We start from the raw sequence: 20,599 nt of genomic DNA, 5'->3' as shown, positions 1-20,599 counted from the left end.
TCTTGAGACAGGGTCCCAGAATGTCAGGATGTCAGTACTGGCTGTCCTGGAACTCAGTGTGTAGACCAGGCTGGCCTTGAACTCACAGAGATCTGCCTGACTCTGCTTCCCAAGTGCTGGGATAGAAACCATACTCCATGTAGGTGGCTCCTCAGAAAGGAACAAGACAGAGGGACATTCCAAAGAGGAAGTATACAGGGCAAAGACAATAAGGACAGAAGGATAGTCAATGTTTGGTAAAACTGATGTTCCAGTGTGGAATGGACCATAGGGTTTTGTGCTGAGCAAGAGATAGGAAGAAAGCAAAACAGAATAAAAAGTGTTCTATGGCTAAGCTAGCCGCAGAACTGAGATTTTATTTGTAGACCAGTGTTTTTTAAAAATGTGGTCCCAGACCAGCAGCCTCAGCATTACTTCAGAACTTGATAGAAGTATAGCTTCTTGTGTCCATTCGCACACCTACTGGGTCAGAAATACTGGGGGTAGGTAATAACACTCTGTACCCAGGTGAGCCCTTTAAAAAAAGTATGTAGGGCTGGAGAGATGGCTCAGAGGTTAAGAGCACCGACTGCTCTTCCAGAGGTCCTGAGTTCAATTCCCAGCAACCACATGGTGGCTCACAGCCATCTATGATGAGATCTGGTGCCCTCTTCTGGCATGCAAGCATACATAGAAGGATTGTTGTATACATAATAAATAAATAAAATCTTAAAAAATTATGAAAAATAAAAAAGTATGTGTGTGTTGTGTGTGCATGCATATGTGTGTACATGTGTGTCACATGTGTGCAGGTAGCATATGAGTGAAGGTGCCCAGGAGGCCAGAAGAGGTGCCAGATCCCCTAGTATTACAGTTACAGGTGATTGTGAGCCTTCAAGAACTCTTATCCACAGAGGATCAATCCAGCCCTGTATCCAGTAGAGTTTAACCTATGATCAAGCTCACAAAGCACTAGTTGGGACATCTAGTAAGGCCACCTCATAAAAGAGATTTGATCAGAGTTGTTCTCTCAAAACATAGTAAGTATTGTGAATATGAATCCCATTTTTAAAATTATTTTCATGTGTATGAGTATTACCTGCCATGTATGTATGTGCACTATGTGTATGCCTGGTGCTCATGTAGGTCAGAAGAAAGTATCAAGGCCTTTAACTCCCAACACAAAGGAGGCAGAGGCAGGCCTGGTCTACAGAGGAGAGGGTGTCAGATCTCTGAAAATGGATTCAGACACATCTGAGACACCATGAGGGTATTGAATGATCTTCTGTATGAGCAGCAAGTACTCTTAACTGCTGAGCTGCCTCTCCAGCCCTGAGAAGCCCATTTTCAGGATCCATTCACCCAATGATGGGTATGTAGGTTAATCCATGAGTTGGCTTCGGTGACCTGTGCTGCAGTGGATATAGGTGTGCAGGGACCTGGGGGTCACATGTAGATCAAAGTAAGTTGAACATAGAAAGACAAATACTGCATGTCAGAAGGTGACATGAGGACCAGAGAGCACCAAGGGTGGTGGTGAAGATGATACAAGTGTACTGCATAAAACATCTGTGGAAACCTATTGTTATTGTGCAAATAATCTGTGCTTTAAAAGGGGGTAGTGGTAGTGACATGGGAAGAAGCGAGACGGAGTCTCCTGGTGAGAGAACAACAAGGAGGCAAGAAACAGTGAAACTTGAACTATAAGAAGAGGTGGGACCAGTAGTAGTGGACAGGAGGGTGCAGGGGAGAGAGGAGCCAAGCCGGCACCAGAACTCCACTAAATAACCATGTGTTTCACAGTGACTCATGTTTTCCTGGGAAATAGATCTGAGCTCCCCTGCTAGAAAACCAGGCACCCAAAGCTGACTCCTGGGGTCCTTTCCAGCTCAGTTACCAAGTGAACAAAGCTGCCAGGTGGCCTGCTGTGTCTTCTCCAGGGCTCTTGTGAGGTGGCAGCCTGCCCGGTGGTAACACCTGAGGATGTGTTGGCTCCTGTCTCTTTATATTCACTGCCTTGAGCCTGCAAATAGTGAGCATCTTAATCCTGGCCTCAGTCACGGTGTTTTAGAGGCCTCAGCACCCAACCAATTACTACTAAGACCGAGATCACTACCGTTGTCTCTGATTCCAGTCTCTGGAAGATACTAGTAACCCTGATTTCAATCCAGAAATGTACAGCCATTACTATCTACATGTTACGATACGACTAACTGCTTTTTGACTCCTGTTACCTGCTTATGCAGACATATGAGGACTATTTTGAGATCACCTGGACCAGGTAATCTTGGCAGAGTGGAACAGCTCTTGGTTTTCTGGCGCAGATACTCAGGTATTCATCTGGTTTTCTCCTTTAGATGTAGAAGGAGCAGTGGGCCGCTTCCCGCCGCCCGGCTCCCAGCCACCGGCTAGCTTTACACCCAAAATAATTACACGGAAACTGTATTCATTTAAACACTGCCTGGCCCATTAGTTTCAGCCTCTTATTGGCTAATTCTCACATCTTGCTTTAACCCATATTTAGTATTCTGTGTAGCACCACGAGGGGTGGCTTACCAGGAGAGATCTTAACCTGCATCCATCTCAGAGAGGAGAGGCATGGCGACTGCCTGATGCGTCTGCCTCACTTCCTTCTTCCCAGCATTCTGTTCTGTCTACTCTGCCTACCTAATTTTCTGTCCTATCAAAGGGCCAAGGCAGTTTCTTTATTAACCAATGAAAGTAACACATAGACTCCTCCATCATTTAGAGAACCTTCTCTCACTCTCATTTTGTGTGGTGATCTCAAGTTCGGCTCAGAGATTGTTGTCCTGCCAGCAGCAGCTCTAATAAATCTAACGCGTTACAAACCTGACTGAGTCTGTGGTCTTCCTGGGGTCCCAAAGTCGATAGTACTACTAGAAGTAAGAATGCTAGATACTACTACTACTACTACTACTACTACTACTACTACTACTATTATTATTATTAATGCTACCTCTACTACTAATGCCAGAGCTAACTACTACTAATAATAATAATGCTAAACAAACTCCCTTATAAAGATCAAAGCAGCAAAGCTCTAAACCAATGAGATAACAGTAAGAAAGTTCCAGAGAAACCCTGTCTCAGGAAAAAAAAAAGGATTAAGAAAGTTAAATAATAGTTTGATTTTCCTCCTAACTTCTATCTTGATGTTATTTTTAAGGAAATATTAAATATCTTCAGTTTTAAATACTTTTTTCTTAGGAGAGGGGAGTGCCCCATCTGCTGCCAGTGCTCAGTGAGAAAGGACAGGGCAATAGGTCTGATAGGAAACTAAATATGCTTCCTATAACTCAAAAAGATGAAACCTGTAGCCTGTTTAAAAAAGCAAACATTTATTGGGCTGGAGAGATGCCTCCTTGGCTAAAAGGGCACTTGTTGCTCTTGCAGAGGGCCTGGGTTCCATTCCCAGCTTACATGATAGTTCTCAACTGTCTGTAACTCTGGTTCCAGGAGATCATACATCCTCATCTGATCTCTGAAGACACTACATATATGCAGTGCACACACATACATGTAAGCAAAATATTCATAGGCATTAAGATAAAACAAAGCAAAAATCCTGTATTTATTGGTGTGTGTGAGTGCCATGGCTTGTATGTAGCAGGCAGAGGACAACTTGCAGGAGTCGGTTCTCTCCTTCCACTCCGTGGGTTCCAGGCATCAAACTGGGGATGATAAGCTTGGCAGCATAGAAACAGAGGCTGCTCGCTCATTTCCCGACCACTCAGACCCAAATAATCACACAGAACCTGTGCTAATTACAACACTGCTTGGCCAATGACTCAGGCATATTTCTAGCTATGATGGAGGAGGGTCATCTGTCTATGTGTTACTTTCATTCGTTAATAAAGAAACTGCCTTGGCCCTTTGATAGGACAGAAAATTAGGTGGGTGGAGTAGACAGAACAGAATGCTGGGAAGAAGGCAGTGAGGCAGACGCCTCAGGCAGTCGCCATGACTCTCCTTTCTGAGATAGATGCAGGCTAGAATCTTCCTGGTAAGCCACCACCTCGTGGTGCTACACAGATTACTAACTATCTTGAATCAACCCATTTCTATTAATCTGTGTATCACCTGAGGTTGTGGCCTACTGGTAAGGTAAGGTTCCAGTGGGCATCTTTCTCCTTCATCAGCAACATGGCATCTTACTGACTTTTCTCTCTCTCTCTCTCTCTCTCTCTCTCTCTCATATATATATATATATATTTACCACCTGGCTTTACTCTGCTAAGCCACTGGCCTAAGCAGCTTCTTGTTGTTGTTCGTTCTGATTTTGAGACACAGTTTCATAATGTGGTCAGGCTGGCCTAGAACCTGATATGTAGATAACTAGGCTTGATGAGTGTGGTCGATCAATAAGTTAGAATTAACCAGACCAGCTTAATACAAAAGATTTAATAACTGGGGAAAAGGGAAACTCACCAAGGAACACCAGGAGTGTGGAATGAACAAAATGAGCGAGGCGAGTGCACCTGGATGTTTTTATCTTTTTTTCTTGGCTTCAGGGGGACACACCCTAAACAGAATGTGATTGGCTGAACTTCCCCATCATAGGCTGGCTTCAAATTCAGAGATCCACCTGCCTTTGCCTCCCAAATGCTTGGATTAAAGGAGTGGGGCATCACCGGCTGGTGACTATATCCCTTAAGCTGTGAGCCAGCCTTTCTCACTTTAAGGTTGGGTCTTTCAGGCACTTTGTCAGAACAGGGAGAAAGTAACAAATACACTCAAATGGTTTTTTTTTTATCCAACATAAAATAACAAACCCTTCTCAAGCTCTTCCCCTCTTACTGTATGTTGAAAGAACTGACCAGTCTCCATTAAAATTACTTCTCTCTGTGAACTGTTACCCCAAGGTGGCAGTTCTATGCCTGTTTTGATGTTTCCCTACGTCTGACCAATTATGTTGACTGTCAGATGCCCTCGGAATCACCACATGGAAACAGGTATAATGGTATACCCCTTTAATACCAGCAATAGCAAGGTTGAGAGTGGGATCATGGGTCAAGGCTAGCCTGGGCTATCAAAGACTCTGATTTGAAAAGAAAAATAAATAGGTGACCTGACTGGCAGAAATGGTCTTTCTACCCAGTGCCCACCTGAAAGCATCGAAATCGCCAGGACCCTGCGGCCTCAAGACTTAAGGCCAGCCTCAACTAAATGTATGTTGACAGTTGAAATTTTTTTCTTCTGGAATAAAAAGAAACCAGAAAGATTTTCTAGGGATTTTTGAAGAGGGAAAGTCACGAAACCAGGCTTGAGTCTTGCATAGTGGCTATTTCTTGTAAGCCCAGCACGTCAGAATTTGGGTCAGGAGGGTAGGAGTTCAAAGCCACTCTATAATACATTGGAACATTGTCTCAAAAATGTTTTAAAAAGGAAAAAAAAACGCAAAAAGCACCCGGGGGATGCAGCGTACCCACAGGACGCTTCCCTCCAGCCTGGACAGGAGCAGACGTGCTGCCCCCCCCCCCATTACCACCCACACCCGGACCCTCCACATCACTAGACCATCTCTAGGTAAGCCCTAGGCAGGGACAGCACCATTTGTCCTTTGACAAATGGGGCCTAAGCAGCTTCTTTATTAACCAATAAAAACAGCACATATACAGAAGGACATCCCCACATCAGCAGCAAGCACCTTTACCCTCTGACCTATATCATTGTCTCTGTGGTCTATTTTTGTTTCTATAGCAACCTATATTCTCTAGAAGGGAAAAATACTGAGAAATATGATTTTTTTATAATCAAACATGAAGCCACACACCACTGTATACAATATGTGTTATAGGAAACACTCAGAATTCCAACCTAAGGAAAAAACAATGAGAAATAAGGGAAACCACAAAATCTGTTGTAAATAAGAACCTAAATTTATTTAAGCCAGATAATAACACCTGCAAAAGCAGAAATCCAAATGCCATTAAGCATTCACATCATATTGAATTTGCATATGCATATGTTATGAAATACAAGACCCAGAAGTTAACAGAAACTATTTTTTGCTTCTTTGGAGTAAATTAAACTGCTAGATTAGATGGCAGAAACTGATCATTAGTCTTAATGATAAAAACTTGGTAAATCATCAATAGTAAAAGGTTTAAGCGGGATGTAGAAGTGAGGCATAATGATGTATCCGTGCACTTGGAAGACAGAGGAAGGCAGATCCTGAGAGATGGCTTGTGGAATATTAATTGCAGATGTGTTACATTTGTTTATGCTGTAGAATGTTTGTTTGATGAAAGAAAGATGTGCTGCCTTTTTTTAGGTTGCATTTGTTTAACTCTATGAAGCTGTGTTACTTTGCCTACCTAAAACACCCAATTGGTCTAATAAAGAACTGAATGGCAAATAGCTAGGCAGGAGAAAGGATAGACAGGGCTGCCAGGCAGAGAGAATAAAGAGAAGGAGAAATCTGGGAACAGAGATCAGGGAACAAGAAAAGAAGGGTAGGCGTATGCCAGGCACCCAGCCACACTGCCAGACATGGAATAAGAAGGAAAGCAGAGATATACCGCAATAGTGAACAGTAGAAGCCCAGAGGCTAAAGGTAGATGGGATAACTTAAGAAAAGCAGACTAGAAAGAAGTCAAGCTAAGGCCGGGTGTTTATAAGTAAGAATAGTTCTCTGTGTGATTATTTTGGAGCTGGGATTCGGGCCCTCCAAAGAATAAAAGAGAAATCAACAACAACAACAACATGATCAGTCTAGGATATATGCAAAAACTTGGATAGTAGGCAGGAGGGTCAGAGTTGAAGAAAACCCTTGGCTACATTTCAAGACCAAGTTGGCCTACATGAAACTCTGTCTCAAAAACACAAAACCAGGACTGAGGTAAAACTAGCACTTCCACTTATTAATTATGTTACCTTGGTGACTACCTAATAGTCTCTGCACACCAGTTTTCTGTGGAAAGACTAGAGTTACTAATTGTATTGATCACATTAACATAAGGCACAGGCAGAGTAACTACTCAATAAATGCTTGCTACTATTCTCTGGCTAAAGGTTTTCATGTGTGCATGTGTGTCTTCAGGAAGAGCTCAAGACATTCATTTGCCATTTTGGAGAGTGGGTGGAACACAGATCACTGGAACACTCTCTACTAGGATTTTCTTCTGACATGGAAACTGCTTACAGTGAACTGTGACTTGCCAGACAAATTCTACATGAGGTTTAGTTCTTCTTTACTCATGTCCAGGGAACGGATTAGAAAGACTATAAGAGAGACAACATAGATTTGTGGGATTGAATCAAAGGGTTAAGAAAAACCAAAAGAAAGAACAAAACAAAACAACTAAACCAAAACCAGAACACACTCCAAAATACAAACAACAAAAAACTCTACTACATTTCAGGTAACAGTTATTAGAAAATGTTAAAGTAAGGCAAGGTTATTTATCTGTTCAATTTAAAACAGGACATATTCAAAAGCGCAGCATAACGTATGGGGGTAAAATGTGGAAAACATGTTCATGTCTGTGGTGGGGCAAGTACACTCATTGAGGTCAATTCCAAGGATAGGGAAGAGTAGAACCCACAATAAAGGCCTGGCCAGAGTCTCACCAATACATGTTGGGGTAAGAAACTGTTTTCCAAATGAATGTCAGTCTCCAGTTCTGCTTCTGCCAAAGATTTGAGGAGCACATCCTTTTATATTCTCATACCTCTGCTGAGCTGAGTCAGGCAACAAACACACATTAAGTACCAACTGTCCACTAGGTTCTATATCCTGGAAAATAAGACTCTACTTGTCTTACTTATTATCAAAGGTTGCCTGACCTCCTGGGCATGTTTTTTTACATGGGTATAGAGGGAAATGGGGGTCTTTTCAAATCAATCCTGTTTTTAAACTTTCCATTTACACAAGGGTTTCACTTTCCCATTTACACAAGGGTTTTACTTTTCCAGGAGGAGATTAAAAACCAAACAACACATACTACGCAAGAGATGGCCATGAAACACGATCGAAGGTCTTGGGATGGAATTTATTGGCCTTGGTTTTAAGTCCCAACACCAAAACCAAATAAACCAAATCAACCAAAAGAGGCAAAAACTAGAACCCCGAGCAAACAAATACAATCAGACATGTAGCACATGTCTTTAACCCCAGCTTCAGAAGGCTGATGCAGGCAGAATGAAATTCAAGACCAATCTGGTTCACAAAGAGAGTTCAAGAGCTGCACAGAGAGACCATGTATCAAGCAAAACAAAGAGCAGGAGAGGTTCTACTAGTTGCCAGTGATTCAATGAAAGATACAGAAGGTGACTTCATACTTGGCAGCAACCCCAATAGAACACAAATGAGATCAGACTTCCTCAGCAAAAATTTGAAATCTTTATGTTTTTCTGTCCTAAAAATTTTCTCTATGTGTGTGTGCGCATGTGTGAATGTGTATACAGGTGCATTTAGAGGTCAGAGGGTGATGTTCAATGTCTTTATTTCTGTCTACCTCATATTTGCTTTGTTTGTTTTGAGACAAGGTCTTACTATGTAGCCCTGGCTGTCCTGGAACTTGGGCTATGTAGACCAGGCTGGCCTGGGATGGTCTGCTACTGCCTCCCAATTCCTGGCATTAAAGGCATGTGCCACATTGCCCAGATGCACCTGATTTCTTGAGACAAGGTCTCTCAGTGAACCTGGAGCCCATGGTATTGGTTTTGGCTAGACTAACTAGCCAATGAGCTCCAGGAATCCTTCCATCTCCACTCCCCAGGGCTAAGCTTACAAGTGTATGCCATCACACCAACTCTTACATGGATGCCGTGGGTCTGAGCTCACGTCTTCACACGTTATGATCTCCCCAGCACATGCCCTTCATATTTTGCCTTCCAAGAAAGAAAAACACTAGAAATCACTGGCAAGCAGACTTCTGCTTTCATAGAAACTACATCTACTTAACATGAAAAATGCTGTAAGCTTTTTCTACAAAAAGATTGAGGCCTGTCCTACTGCGGCCTCCTAACACACTTCTTTTGAAAGTGGACAGACGTCTTCCCAGCGCTTTCCTTACTCAATTCCTTTTGCTTTCAGCTCCTCCTTGACACGTGTCAGGTAATGAGGATCAGGGTAGCCAAAACTGCATGAAGAAAAAGGAATCCTGTTAGCTTCCTCCCAAATAATTCTCAAGAATCTGTACAATAGCCGGGTATGGTGGCAGAGGCCTTTAATCCCAGCACTGGGATGGCGATAGCAGTCAGATCTCTGTGAGTCTGAAGCCAGCCTGGGCCACACAGTGAGACCCTGCCTCTAAACAACAACAACAAAATCTGTACAATTTACATTTGAGAATGTAGTATTCTGGGATCCAGCATCCTCAGGCATCAGACAGTGGCTGGTATCTAGTCACTGAAGTGCCCAACGGACTAACCAGCATCTGTTTTCCAGACAGATTTCTTAACACCTTAGCTCATTCCAAGTACTGATGCACATAATGTTATAAATGTCAAATTCTACAGAGAAGGTAATCATATGATAGTAGGACTTTCAAATTCTACAGAGACGGTAATCATGTGATAATAGGACCTTCAAATTAGGAAAGTTAACAAGGTCTCAGCATAGTTTTCTTTTGGATGCCACAAGTAGAGAAATTCTGAGTTTTATAAAATACAATCAGATTTCAATTTACATTTCCCACCATCTAGGGACTCTTTATAACGAAGACTTTTATCTACCGTGTTTCATCCATGTGAGTTTAGTATCTTTGTGGACAATGGGAAGACAGGGGTGAGGGAGAGTAAGATGACCTTAAAAGAAACCAAAGCAGGGCTGGAGACATGGATCAGAGGTTAAGAGCACTGGCTGTACTTCCAGAGACCCAAGTTCAATTCCCAACACCCACATGTCAGCTCACACCTGTCTGTAACTTCAGGGGATCTGACATCCTCACACAGACATAAAAGCAGACAAAACACTGATATACATAAAAGCAAATAAATAAATAAATCTAAAAGAAAACAAAAATCAAAGTAAATAACATTCCTAGGATCTTCCTTTCAAATTGACGTGAAACACTAAAATTGACTTTGGCACCATTCATCTTGGGTTCTGAAACCCCTTTCTTCTGAAGCATTTGGTGGGAGAGGGTGTAGAAACAAGGTTTCTCTGTGTAGACCTAGCTGTCCTGGAACTCTCTCTGTAGACCAGGCTGGCCTTGAACTCAGAGATCCACCAGCCCCTGTCTCTTGAGTACTTTGATTAAACTTGTGTCCCTCCCCTGCCCATCTTTGATACAAAATTTACTAACCAAGGCAAATATTATGAATGGCATTAGAAGTTGGAGGGACCAATTTTTTCCTTTAAGACAGTGTTTCTCAACATAGCCCTGGCTGTCCTGGAACTTCCTCTGTAGACCAGGCTGGTCTCAAACTCAGAGTTCCACTTGCCTCTTCCTTACAAATTCTGGGATTAAAAGCATGTGCCACCACTGCCTGGCTGGGACCAATACTTTTTGTCTTTAAGTTATCATTATGGATTAGTATTTTGCTATGTGTGTTGGCTAGTTTTAAAACACGATTGGAATCATCAGAGAGGAGGGAACCTCAACTAAGGAACTGCTTTCTTGTGCGGTGGTGTCACACAACTTTAGTCTTAGCACAGAGGGTGTCTGGCCCCGTCTACAGAGTGAGTTCCTGGAGAGCCAGGGTTATACAGAGAAATTGCATCCATAAGATCCGGCTGTAGGCAAGCCTACAGGGAATTTTCCTTTTTCTTTTCTTTCTTCTTCTTTTCTTCTTTGAGACAGGGTTTCCCCGTAGTTTTGTAGCCTGACCTGGAACTCCCTCTGTATACTAGGCTGGCTTCAAACTAAAAGAGATCCTTCCACTTGACTCTGTCTCCCAGCGGGAGACAGAGTCATATGCCATCACCGCCTGGTACAACTTTTTATTTTTATTTTTGGTTTTTTGAGACAGGGTTTCTCTTTTTAGCTTTAGAACCTGTTCTGGAACTTGTTCTGTAAACCAGAGCTCACATAGAACCTCTGCCTCCCAAGTGCTGGCATTAATGGCATACACCACCACCACCTGGCACATTTTCTTAATTAGTGATTGATATCCAGTCCATTGTCAGTGATGCCGCCCTGGGACGGTCGTCCTGGGTGGCTATAAGAAAGCCGGTTTAACAAGCCATGGGGAACAAGCCAGTAAGCAGCATCCCCCCATGGCCTCTGCATTAGCTCCTCCAGTTTCCTGCCTGGTTTGAGTTCCTGCCTCCTCTTCCCTCAGTGACTCAGGAGATGTAAGCCAAATACACCCTTTCTTTCCTAGGTATTTTGGTTATCACAGCAACAGAAACGCTAGCTAAGACACTGGGCTAACATCTACTGCTAGAATGCCTTTTCATACCACAGCCGCAAACCACAGCATTTAACACCCCCTAGACTTTGTTCAGCACCCATTACATTTCAAAGGGCTCTTACTTTTCTGGTCCTCCAAACGTGGATGTTTTGTGATGAATGTCATTCCATGTAACAACATTGGAGGCTCCTGATACTCGAGAGTCCCCTACTGTGAAAATCAGCCTATTCTTAAAGGCTTTATGGAGCAGATCCAAGACCTTTCTTCCTTCCTTATTATCAGGCAAGTATGCAGTTCGTTGTGTTCCATGATAGGGCTTTCCTGGGTTTGGGTGCTCATCCTGTATGAGGAAAGGAAAATGCTAGATAAAAAAAAATGGAATGCCTCTGAAATTTACTGTACTAAAGGTGTGTACATTATAGGTGAAGTCTTCTGAAAACAAAAAAGAAAATGCTGTTTTGCTCATATTCTGAATAATTCATTGTTCTTCTCTTCAGATTACAGTTGTACCCACCCAACTCCTCCCATCCTGACATATGGTCTCTACCTTAAAAAAAAACCATGAAAGTCTAGATGCACAGCTTGGCAGTGCTTACTTGGCATATACAAGGGGCTGGGTTCAGCCCCAACACTGTCGAAATAGGAGAAAAGACATCCAAGTTCTAAGCAAACAGTATGGCCTCTAGGTATTATGTCCCTACCACAATCACCGAATGAGTTGCTGGGAAAATCAGCAATAAGAGGCTACAGGACAACCCTTTGGTGCTGGTAACTCTAGCAAAGTCAAAAGAAACTCACGTTCCCTGGTATACTTACTGTTTGGATGCCACTTTCTATAATGTATTGAATCACAATTGAGCCACAGTCTGCATAACCTGGAAGTGACTGTCTTGAAGTAGTGTAAGTCATGGTTCCTTTTGGCTGGTTCCCTTTCTGGATACCGTAGGAAGTCTGACACAGAGGACAGACAGGCTTGAATGACAAGGCCTTGGTGATACAAGAGGAGCAGAATTCATGCTTGCACTTAGGGAGCACACGCTTGTTGCTAATGGTATCCATGCAGATGGCACAGGAATCTTCCTTATCATTTACCTTCGAGGCCTCAGAGCTGTCAGCAGAGCCTCTGAGAGGAGGTGAAGCTGCAGTTGAGTCATTCTTGTCGATATCCATGGGTGTCTCATGATCCACATTTAAACTCTCTGCAGATGGTAGGGACAGTCCCATTCTTATGAACATATACTGCTTTGCCTGTGTAAGCTGATTCGGCAAACCCATCAAAGTCATTGACTCTTTAGATATCACAAAGTGTACATTTGGGTGCTTTTTCTTTAAGTCATCAACAAACTTGGTCTTGTGTAAGTGAGCTTTTCCCTTGCCCAAATGTTTCAGCGGCAGGATTTCTGTCGTTAGCTGACACATGGCATGTTGGAATGCATCAGTGAAACTGGCATAAGAGTGCACGGACAGGTCGACCTCCTTATCCCTGGGTTCAAATAGAATGCAGGTTTTCTGGGATTTCTCCTGGATTTTTACACAAGTGTTATACTTCTGCTCTATCTCTGAGATTTCCTGGAGCAATGCTGGTTTTAGAAGGTTGAAGTGAGTCGAATCAACCTCAATCCCTGTCATGTAACCAGAGGACATTATTTCCACAGGAGTCCTGAAGGAAGTTTGGGAGACTTTTTCTGTGGCGGCTGAGATGTCAGCTTGAGACCCGAGGAAAGTTAGCTTTCTTCCCTGTTCCTTTATCAGGAGCTTTGGGAAGCAGCGATTCAGCTCCTGTCTGAGTTCCATTGCTCTCTGAGGGTCCTCTAAAGAGACACAGTCCTGCTTCAGCGCTTGGGTGCATCCCTGAAAGTCTCTGATGAAAGACTCACAGGCTGCTTCTAAGTTGCCTGGTTGGCCATTGTTGAAGTATACAGAGACCATATTGGGAGCACTATCTCGGACTTCAAAAATTACACCAAATTTATTCTCTATGGATTCTATTCTACCAGGATAGGTATGTCTGAAATATTCAAGGAAAAGCAGAGGAACTTTAAAACAGTTCTCAGAAACATCTTCTAACCCAGTTTTTGGTTCTGAAGAGGAAAAGTCCCTGCCCAAGTCTAGCTGGTTGGGTGGCTCTATCTCCACATCATAAGGGGTGTGTTTGTGCGTTGAGTACTTCTGTTTCTGCTCACTTTCCAAAAGCTGCACACTCAGGAAGCGATGTATCTTCTCAATATCTTTGAAGCTGCCACACACCCTGGCAATTCCATCCTCACCCTCCATGCTTCTGACTCCAGGGCAGACAGAGGCTATGTGTGCCCTCTGCTCTTTGGAGAGTAGCTCACAGTTCAGCTCAGCGGTCACAGCAAGAAAGACCTGAAAGTTTAAAAGGCACAGGTACAAATTAGCTTTCGGATATGACCCCTCTTCAGGAGAACACCCAGGAACACACAAAAGACCACGATCTTTTCTTTCTTGTCTTTTTTTTTTTTTTTTTTTTTTTTTTTTTTGCAGGGGTTGACACCTTTAAATCTGCTGAGATGAGCATTCTGCTGCAAGCCAGGCTTGTCAGCCCCATTTGAACATTAGACTCACCTTGGGAGAATTCAAAGATGAATTAAACAAAGAAAATCAAGGCCAGGTCTCATTCCAGAGGTCCACAGAACTAACTGGTCTGCAATGAAACCTATGGAGCCAACATTTTCTAAGAGTTCTGTATCTAAAGACAACATTATCTGCTCGACCCTGGGGACTGAGAAGGCAATGTTACTCTCTGTGAAATTGCTGTGGTCCTCAAGGAAGAGTTTGTGAGCTTCGAAGGTAACTCTAAATCCAAGAAGGATTCTAGCCCCCATGTCAATACGCTTTTTGTTATTTACCCTCTTACTTTAAGAAAACATGAAAGCCGACACTTACCTAATGCAAAGTTACTAAGTCCTTTTACACCTTGGTTTTAAGAAGTGCAGTGAAGCAGTAGAAAGTCCAGATTAGTTAGTAGAAAAGAGATATAGGCAAATTGAGTGTAATGTAAAAAAAAATATCTAGTGATTTATTTCCACTCAAGGTCTTTGAAGATGATCTTTTTGTTGTTGCAATTCCTTTTTGTTTTTAAGATGTATTTATTATGTATACAGTGTTCTGCCTGCATACCAGAAGACGGTACAAAATCTCATTATAGATGGTTTTGAGCCACCATGTGGTTTACCAGGAATTGAACTCAGGACCTCTGGAAGAGCAGCAGTACTCTTAACCTGAGCCATCTCTCCAGCCCCTGGCAGATGATCTTTAATCCACTTGGAACCTTCTTTCTCTAGATTACAGCTTCAGGGTGTTTCCAAATTTCAGCCTGTTTGTCAGTCCTCTGTCAGGACCGTCGGGAATCTGTCACTGTCATCACCTTCCTGGCTCCTGTGCTCAACTTAGCAGCCAGAGTCATCCTTTACCAGTGATATCCAGGGACTGGAGAAGGACTCTGGTTAAGAGCACTGGCTGCTCTTCCAGAGGTCCTAGGATCATTTCCCACAACCATCTGTCATGGGATCTGATGCTCCTTTCTGACGTAAAGTCCTACATGCACATAGAGTTCTCATATAGCTAAGATAAATAAATCTTTTTTTTTTTTAAAGTGCAACCCAGATCCCTCATCATCAGGCTCAAAAATATTCAGGTGAAGATCCCCACTTGTGGGAGCCCACGTGTGACTCAGTTTCCATCTGGAGTCATTTCTGACTTAAAGAAGTCATTTGAGTTCAAGCTTGCTTGCCTGATCTGCTTTTCCAGTAAGAAAGTTCTGATTAAGCCTGTGGGAAAGAGCATTTTTGCCCAGGAAAAAGAACACTTAATCTATTAAGATTTGGGATAGGGTTGGCCAGTCAGAGGCCCTCCTCAATAGAGATTAGAAGCCCTTTAGCAGACTGAGATAAGGAACTTGATTTAACTTCCTCCTAAGGACAGTGCAGGGAGGAGTCTAGTTGACTGGACTGCCCTTTGTTCTGCCTTCTACTGTATTTAGCATAAATGCTGGCTGGCCAATAAACTTGGGACTGTTTGGTATTTGCCTTCAGTCCTCCTGGTCTACCCTGTTTCTGTCTTCACTTCTCCTAATCTGCCATTTCCTATAACCTCACACTCCCTCCAGGTACCCCCTGCTGATTCCTATTGGAGTGGACCCCAACACCCATCGGAGTTAAAATCCTACACCCTGTCTCACAGTACCCTTTCCTGTCCCTAGCTCTTTCCCTTGCTCACTGCCTCCTCCTCCTCTTGCCTCATTGAGTTTCAGTTCCTGTGAGGTCTGTGCATGTGCTTTCCTCAGCCTAGAATGTTCTTACTACAAAACCAGGAAGCTAGAGAACGGTCTGACTTTTCCCATTTTACAGCTGGGCCTGAGTTTCAGTTTCTTAAAAGGACAATGAGGGAGACAACATATACCAGGCCTGAGGCAGCTCCTACAACACTTCAAGGTAGTGACCAAAAATGACAGTTGCTGTAATCTCCCTAAAACATACCCTGCCTTGCCCAAGTATGATCTAAAATGGTAAAACTATAACCACAGCCAATTAAAAATGTACTAATGTAGTTACAGCCTGCTTAACCAATTATATTTGAGGTGAGCTAACTGTCACCAAAGCTCCCCTTAGCTGCGCTTAAAAGGAGCCTGTCCACTCCCCTCAGGGTTGTCGCCATTTTGTACAGGTGAACGGCCTAACATATGCTGATAATAACACTCCTTGCTCTTACATACTGTTTGAGTCTGGGGTCTTCCTTCAGTGTTTCCTCGGACCCTTCCACTAGGTCCTTTAATTTACTCATGTTCTCTAGATGAAGCATCATGTGGGTTGGTTGTTTGCACCCTGTTTAGGATGGGGGCTCTGCCACTGTATTCATCCTCCTTTATTCTTCCCGCACTTGTCACTGGAGAGAATTCTATTACACATCTGTTTACTCTTCTTTGTTTCCCTTACTGATGTCAAGGCCCTAAGAGCAGGCCACACTGTGACTGCTGTGCCCCCAGCCCTACAACAGTGCCTGCCACACCTTAAACAGTACCTATCTATTTCTTGAATGCATTTTGTTAATGGGTGGTGCCTTATCACTTAAGCCTCAGGCTCAATGTCACCTCAGCAAGAAGGTCCCTCATTTTCCCCTTGCATGCCTTCACCCTGTTCCTCTCTGATGCAAAACTCCTTTTTTATTCTCCTACCACAAAGTCTTTGAAGTAGTTTTCCTCAGTTCATTTACTTCCTTAAGGTCTGCAGACCCCCTTACTCACTACAGGCTGCATGAGGACAGGAATCTTGTCCCTGTTTATTCACCTCAGTAGCCCAGTACATAGAGCAGCACCTAGTTCACAGCTAGTCCCCAGCTAACACTGTTGGACCAAAAAGGCAGAAGCGGTGACCTAGGGGCAGTTGTAGCATCAGTGGCAGCTCTTCTGTCAACACTCACCTCCTGGACAATAGTGTCATCAGAATCATAAACAGGCCCTTCATCAGACAGTGCTTCATCCAGAGACTGGGTCACAGACAGAGGTCTGGAGCTTGGAGTCTCATCTGGCTGTGTCAGAGATGGAGGACTGAAGCTTGGAGCCTCATCTGGCTGTGCCAGAGATGGAGGACTGGAGCTTGGAGCCTCATCTGGCTGTGCCAGAGATGGAGGACTGGAACTTGGGTCCTCCACTGACTTTTTCGTGGTTTCCAGGAAAATGGTCACAGGTTTGCCAGCAATCTCCGTCTGGTGCTCTTCCTTTTTCAGAACTCTCTCCTTAGCTTCAGGGGAGACATGAAACACATTCACAGTGAAATGAGAGAAAACTTACAGAAGACCCCCAGTGTCCTCTCTGGGTTGATTCTAGGAACTTCTGAAGACACCAAAATCCAGAGATGCCCCTTATATGCTTAGGACTTTCACACAAGCTATCCATATTCTCTCATGTGCTTTTTGTTTGCTTACTTATTTTTTAAAATATTTATTTATTTATTTATTTATTATGTGTACAGCATTCCTTCCATGTGTGCCCGCAAGCCAGAAGGGGGCACCAGGTCTCATTATAGATGGCTGTGAGCCACCATGTGGTTGCTGGGAATTGAACTCAGGACCTCTGGAAGAGCAGTCAGTGCTCTTAACCACTGAGCTATCTCTCCAGCCCCTGCTTGCTTATTTTTTAAAGATGTATTTATTATGTATCTAGTGTTCTGCCTGCTAGAAGAAGGCACCAGATCTCATTCAGATGATTGTGAGCCACCATGTGGTTGCTGAGAATTGAACTCAGGACCTCTGGAAGAGAAGCCAGTGCTCTTAATCTCTGAGCCATCTCTCCAGCTCTGACTCTTTTTGAGATATAGTCTTATGTCCATGCTTCCCTGGAACTCCCTATATAGACCAGGCTGGCCTTGAACTCACAGATATCTGCCTGTCTCTGCCTCCAGAGTGCTGGGATTAAAGTCTCTGTGCCTGTACACATGGCCTCCCACACACTTTTAAGAATCTCTAGATGGCTTTAATCCCTCACACAAGGTAAACACTCTGGAAATCCATGTTATGCTGTATTGTTTAGTTGGATGAACCCTATAATGCAGCACTGTTGTCTAAATTTCCTCAAGATTGAAACGTTCTATCCTGCAGGGATGTTCTTAAAGCCAGAAGGTAAATAAGTTAAATTAGCTGCAGGAAATCTCTGAATCTGACCAGATTTACTAGGTTCTTCCCTGCTAGAGTAATCAATAAAGACTGCTGAGAGTCCCTCTGAGACTGGCAGGACAGAGCTGCAAGGAAGACTCAGAAAAGCAGCACTGCAGAGGATACTCTCTGACAAGCCAAGCTGCAAGGATATCAAGACCAGACATCTGCCTAGAAGAAACAGAAACCTGCAGAGCTACTTGGAGGAGTTTTAGATCCACCGAGGCACCTAAAAAGGACACTCTCCCAGCTGCTGAGCTGCCTGCTGCCTATGCAATGTGCTTCAAGTTCCCAGCTTTGTGAGATGTTACCCATGCTGACCTGGACTTTGGTGATGCAGGTGTCTTTGAGTCATTTCAGCTCCTGTAAGTAACCCCTCACCCATACTCCTGTAAGAAACCTCAATAAGCTGGGCGGTGGTGGCGCACGCCTTTAATCCCAGCACTCAGGAGGCAGAGGTAGGTGGATCTCTGTGAGTTCAAGGCCAGCCTGGTCTATAAGAGCTAGTTCCAGGACAGCCTCTAAAGCTACAGAGAAACCCTGTATCAAAAAGAAGAAACAAAGAAAGAAAGAAAAAAGAAAGAAAGAAAGGAAAGAAAAGAAAAGAAAAGAAAGAAAGGAAAAAAAAAGAAACCTCAATAAAAGTCATTAATTCACCATGTTGGGCTTTGGTAGGATCCTTCCTTTGGTTTGGTCTGTTGTGGGCTCCTTATCTGAGGTGAGTGGACCTGTGTGTTGTGTTTCCCCAGGAAGAGTTTTGTGCCCAATAAAAACAGAGGACCTGAGCAGTGTGTATGGCATTCTGGAATAGAAGGTTGTTGATGGGAGAAAGTTATCTGGAACTCAAAAATAGACAGCTTAAGTTTTACTGTAGAACATCATTTGGTTATAAAAAGCCATGTTTCTAGTCTGGGCATGGTGGTATGCACTAATAATCCTAGGCAGAGGTAAGGGTAAAGGGGATCACGAGTTCAAGGCCATCCAAGAGGACATAGCAAGACCCTGTCTCAAAGTGGTGAGGGCAAGCCTATGCTTCTGAATTGGTCTTAAACTCTCATCTCAATGACATAGAATGATATTTTATGGTTAAGTGAGGAAACCCCTGCCAAACTAATAACCCAAAAGTTCAGAATGATTTAAATGTATATACAATAGCTGTTTCACAGAAAAGAATACATGATAATATTCCCATTGTGCATCTCCAAGGAATTTTTCTTTTGACTTTTTTTTAAAGTGATCATAAATTACTTTTGTAATTATTTAAAAACAAGTCAATGGGTTGGGTGCTGGTGCATGCGCTTTTAATCCCAGATATGAGTTAGAGGCCAGCCTGGTCTACAACAAAAGCTAGTTCCAGGACAGCTAGGGCTGTTAGAGAAACCCTGTCTCGGAAAAACCACTCCACCCCCCAACAAGCAAATAATAACAAACAAACAAACAAATCAGTGGAACCATTATTTACAACAGGAAAGTGCTTTGGATGTAGCTCAGTTGGTGGAGCTCTTGCCTAGCTAGCTCAGGGCTCTGGGTTCCCGCCCAGATCCCGATCCCCACCCCCATACTTCCCTTTCTCCTCTCCAGTCGGACTGCAGGGAAAATTGGCAACTCAGCTAAAGGAAACTATCCCTAGGAAGCAGCCAAACCAAGTCAGAGGCTGGCACATCTAAGGCTCTGTCCCCCACTGTGGGATGGAGAAAGTCTGTGGGCGGCAGCGGCTCCCACAGGAAGTGCCACACTCCTGAGGGCTCTCCTCGGAAGCATGAATGGATCTGTTTGGTCTGTTTGATCTGTTTGTCATGGTCTGCCTTTGCACCCGACCCTGGCCCGGTTCTGCTGTCCCGACTCACCTGCCCTTTCTAGGAAGTTCACCTGGAAGGTGTCGGGGGCGCTGGGGCCCAAGGGCTGGACAGTGCACTCCCCGCCTTCCGAAGCCTGGCTCTGGAAGTATATCTCTAGTTTCCTGTGGGCCTTGGGGATGGACTCCGACAGCGGCAGCCGCACGAGTAGCGGGGACGGCGGGCAGGGCCTGGAAGCCATGGTTGTTGGCGTCTTGCTCGCTAGGGGCTCAGGGACTTTGCACAGTCCGGACAGAGCAAAGATTTATTTTGCCCCAGAAACCCGGGCTGCAAAGTTTCAGTTTCGTTTCCCAGGAGGTCCCTCCCTGTTCCCCGCAGAGCCACCTCCTTTCTTTCCCTGCGGTCTCCTAGGGCCCTCGCTCCGGTGAGTAGTTTGTTCCTCGGGCGGTGGGCTCTTGGGGGAAGTAATTTCTCCGGGGTCCCAGGTAGTCTTCTTCCTTTCCAAGATCGGAAGAGTGGCGGGAACTGGGATCCCAGGACCAGACCTTCTTAAGGGAGGGTGCAGCAGAGTAGAAGGATAAAAAGTTTTCCCCATGTTTGTGCTCTTTGAAACTATATTGTTTGGATTAATATTTCCTGAGATGTGATTCTGAATTCAACTTATAGTTACTAGTTTTCATAGAAATTGAGGGCGTTTACCTGGCTGGTGACCGGTTAGATGGGTACTTAGGAATTTTCTGCTTTGGGTCCTTAAGATAGCCAGCAACACAGATCTGCTTGCTGTACAGAGTCCCCAGAGAGTGAGGTGGAGAGGCACCTGACCACAAGAG

General features: G+C 43.9%; 2 protein-coding genes across 5 annotated transcripts in view; one reads left to right on the top strand and one right to left on the bottom strand.

Moving 5' to 3' along the window:
- Positions 1-5,856: 5,856 nt before the first annotated feature.
- On the bottom strand, positions 5,857-20,106 carry Dtx3l (deltex E3 ubiquitin ligase 3L). Its single transcript, XM_038346271.1, has 5 exons — positions 19,821-20,106; positions 16,744-17,063; positions 12,121-13,671; positions 11,427-11,644; positions 5,857-9,086 (listed from the first exon to the last, which is right to left on the bottom strand). Exons 1-5 carry the CDS (start codon positions 20,008-20,010, stop codon positions 9,017-9,019), a joined length of 2,349 nt encoding a protein of 782 aa, XP_038202199.1. The 5' UTR covers positions 20,011-20,106; the 3' UTR covers positions 5,857-9,016.
- Parp9 (poly(ADP-ribose) polymerase family member 9) overlaps positions 19,636-20,599 on the top strand; it is a 38,618-nt gene continuing 37,654 nt past the window's right edge. For 2 of the 4 annotated variants that reach the window (XM_038346268.1, XM_038346266.1), the window contains exon 1: positions 19,641-20,193. The gene's annotated coding sequence lies outside the window, so the exon portion shown is untranslated. Of the gene's footprint in view, positions 20,194-20,599 lie in introns of all 4 variants that reach the window. The other 2 variants (XM_038346269.1, XM_038346270.1) reach the window with 2 other exon arrangements.

Source organism: Arvicola amphibius, chromosome 10 (genome assembly GCF_903992535.2).
Source record: "Arvicola amphibius chromosome 10, mArvAmp1.2, whole genome shotgun sequence".
Taxonomy (NCBI): Eukaryota; Metazoa; Chordata; class Mammalia; order Rodentia; family Cricetidae; genus Arvicola; species Arvicola amphibius.
The sequence above is the reverse complement of the archived record's forward strand: the minus strand, read 5'-3'. Positions and strand labels throughout refer to the sequence as shown.

Bases quoted from the DNA above. Each gene is read 5' to 3' on its own strand.
- Dtx3l (XM_038346271.1), bottom strand. From the start codon at position 20,010: ATGGCTTCCAGGCCCTGCCCGCCGTCCCCGCTACTCGTGCGGCTGCCG. The intron at 13,672-16,743 runs GTGAGTGTTGAC...TTAAACTTTCAG, and splicing joins ATGACACTATTGTCCAGGAG to GTCTTTCTTGCTGTGACCGC. The intron at 9,087-11,426 runs GTAAGAGCCCTT...TTCTTCATGCAG, and splicing joins ACGTTTGGAGGACCAGAAAA to TTTTGGCTACCCTGATCCTC.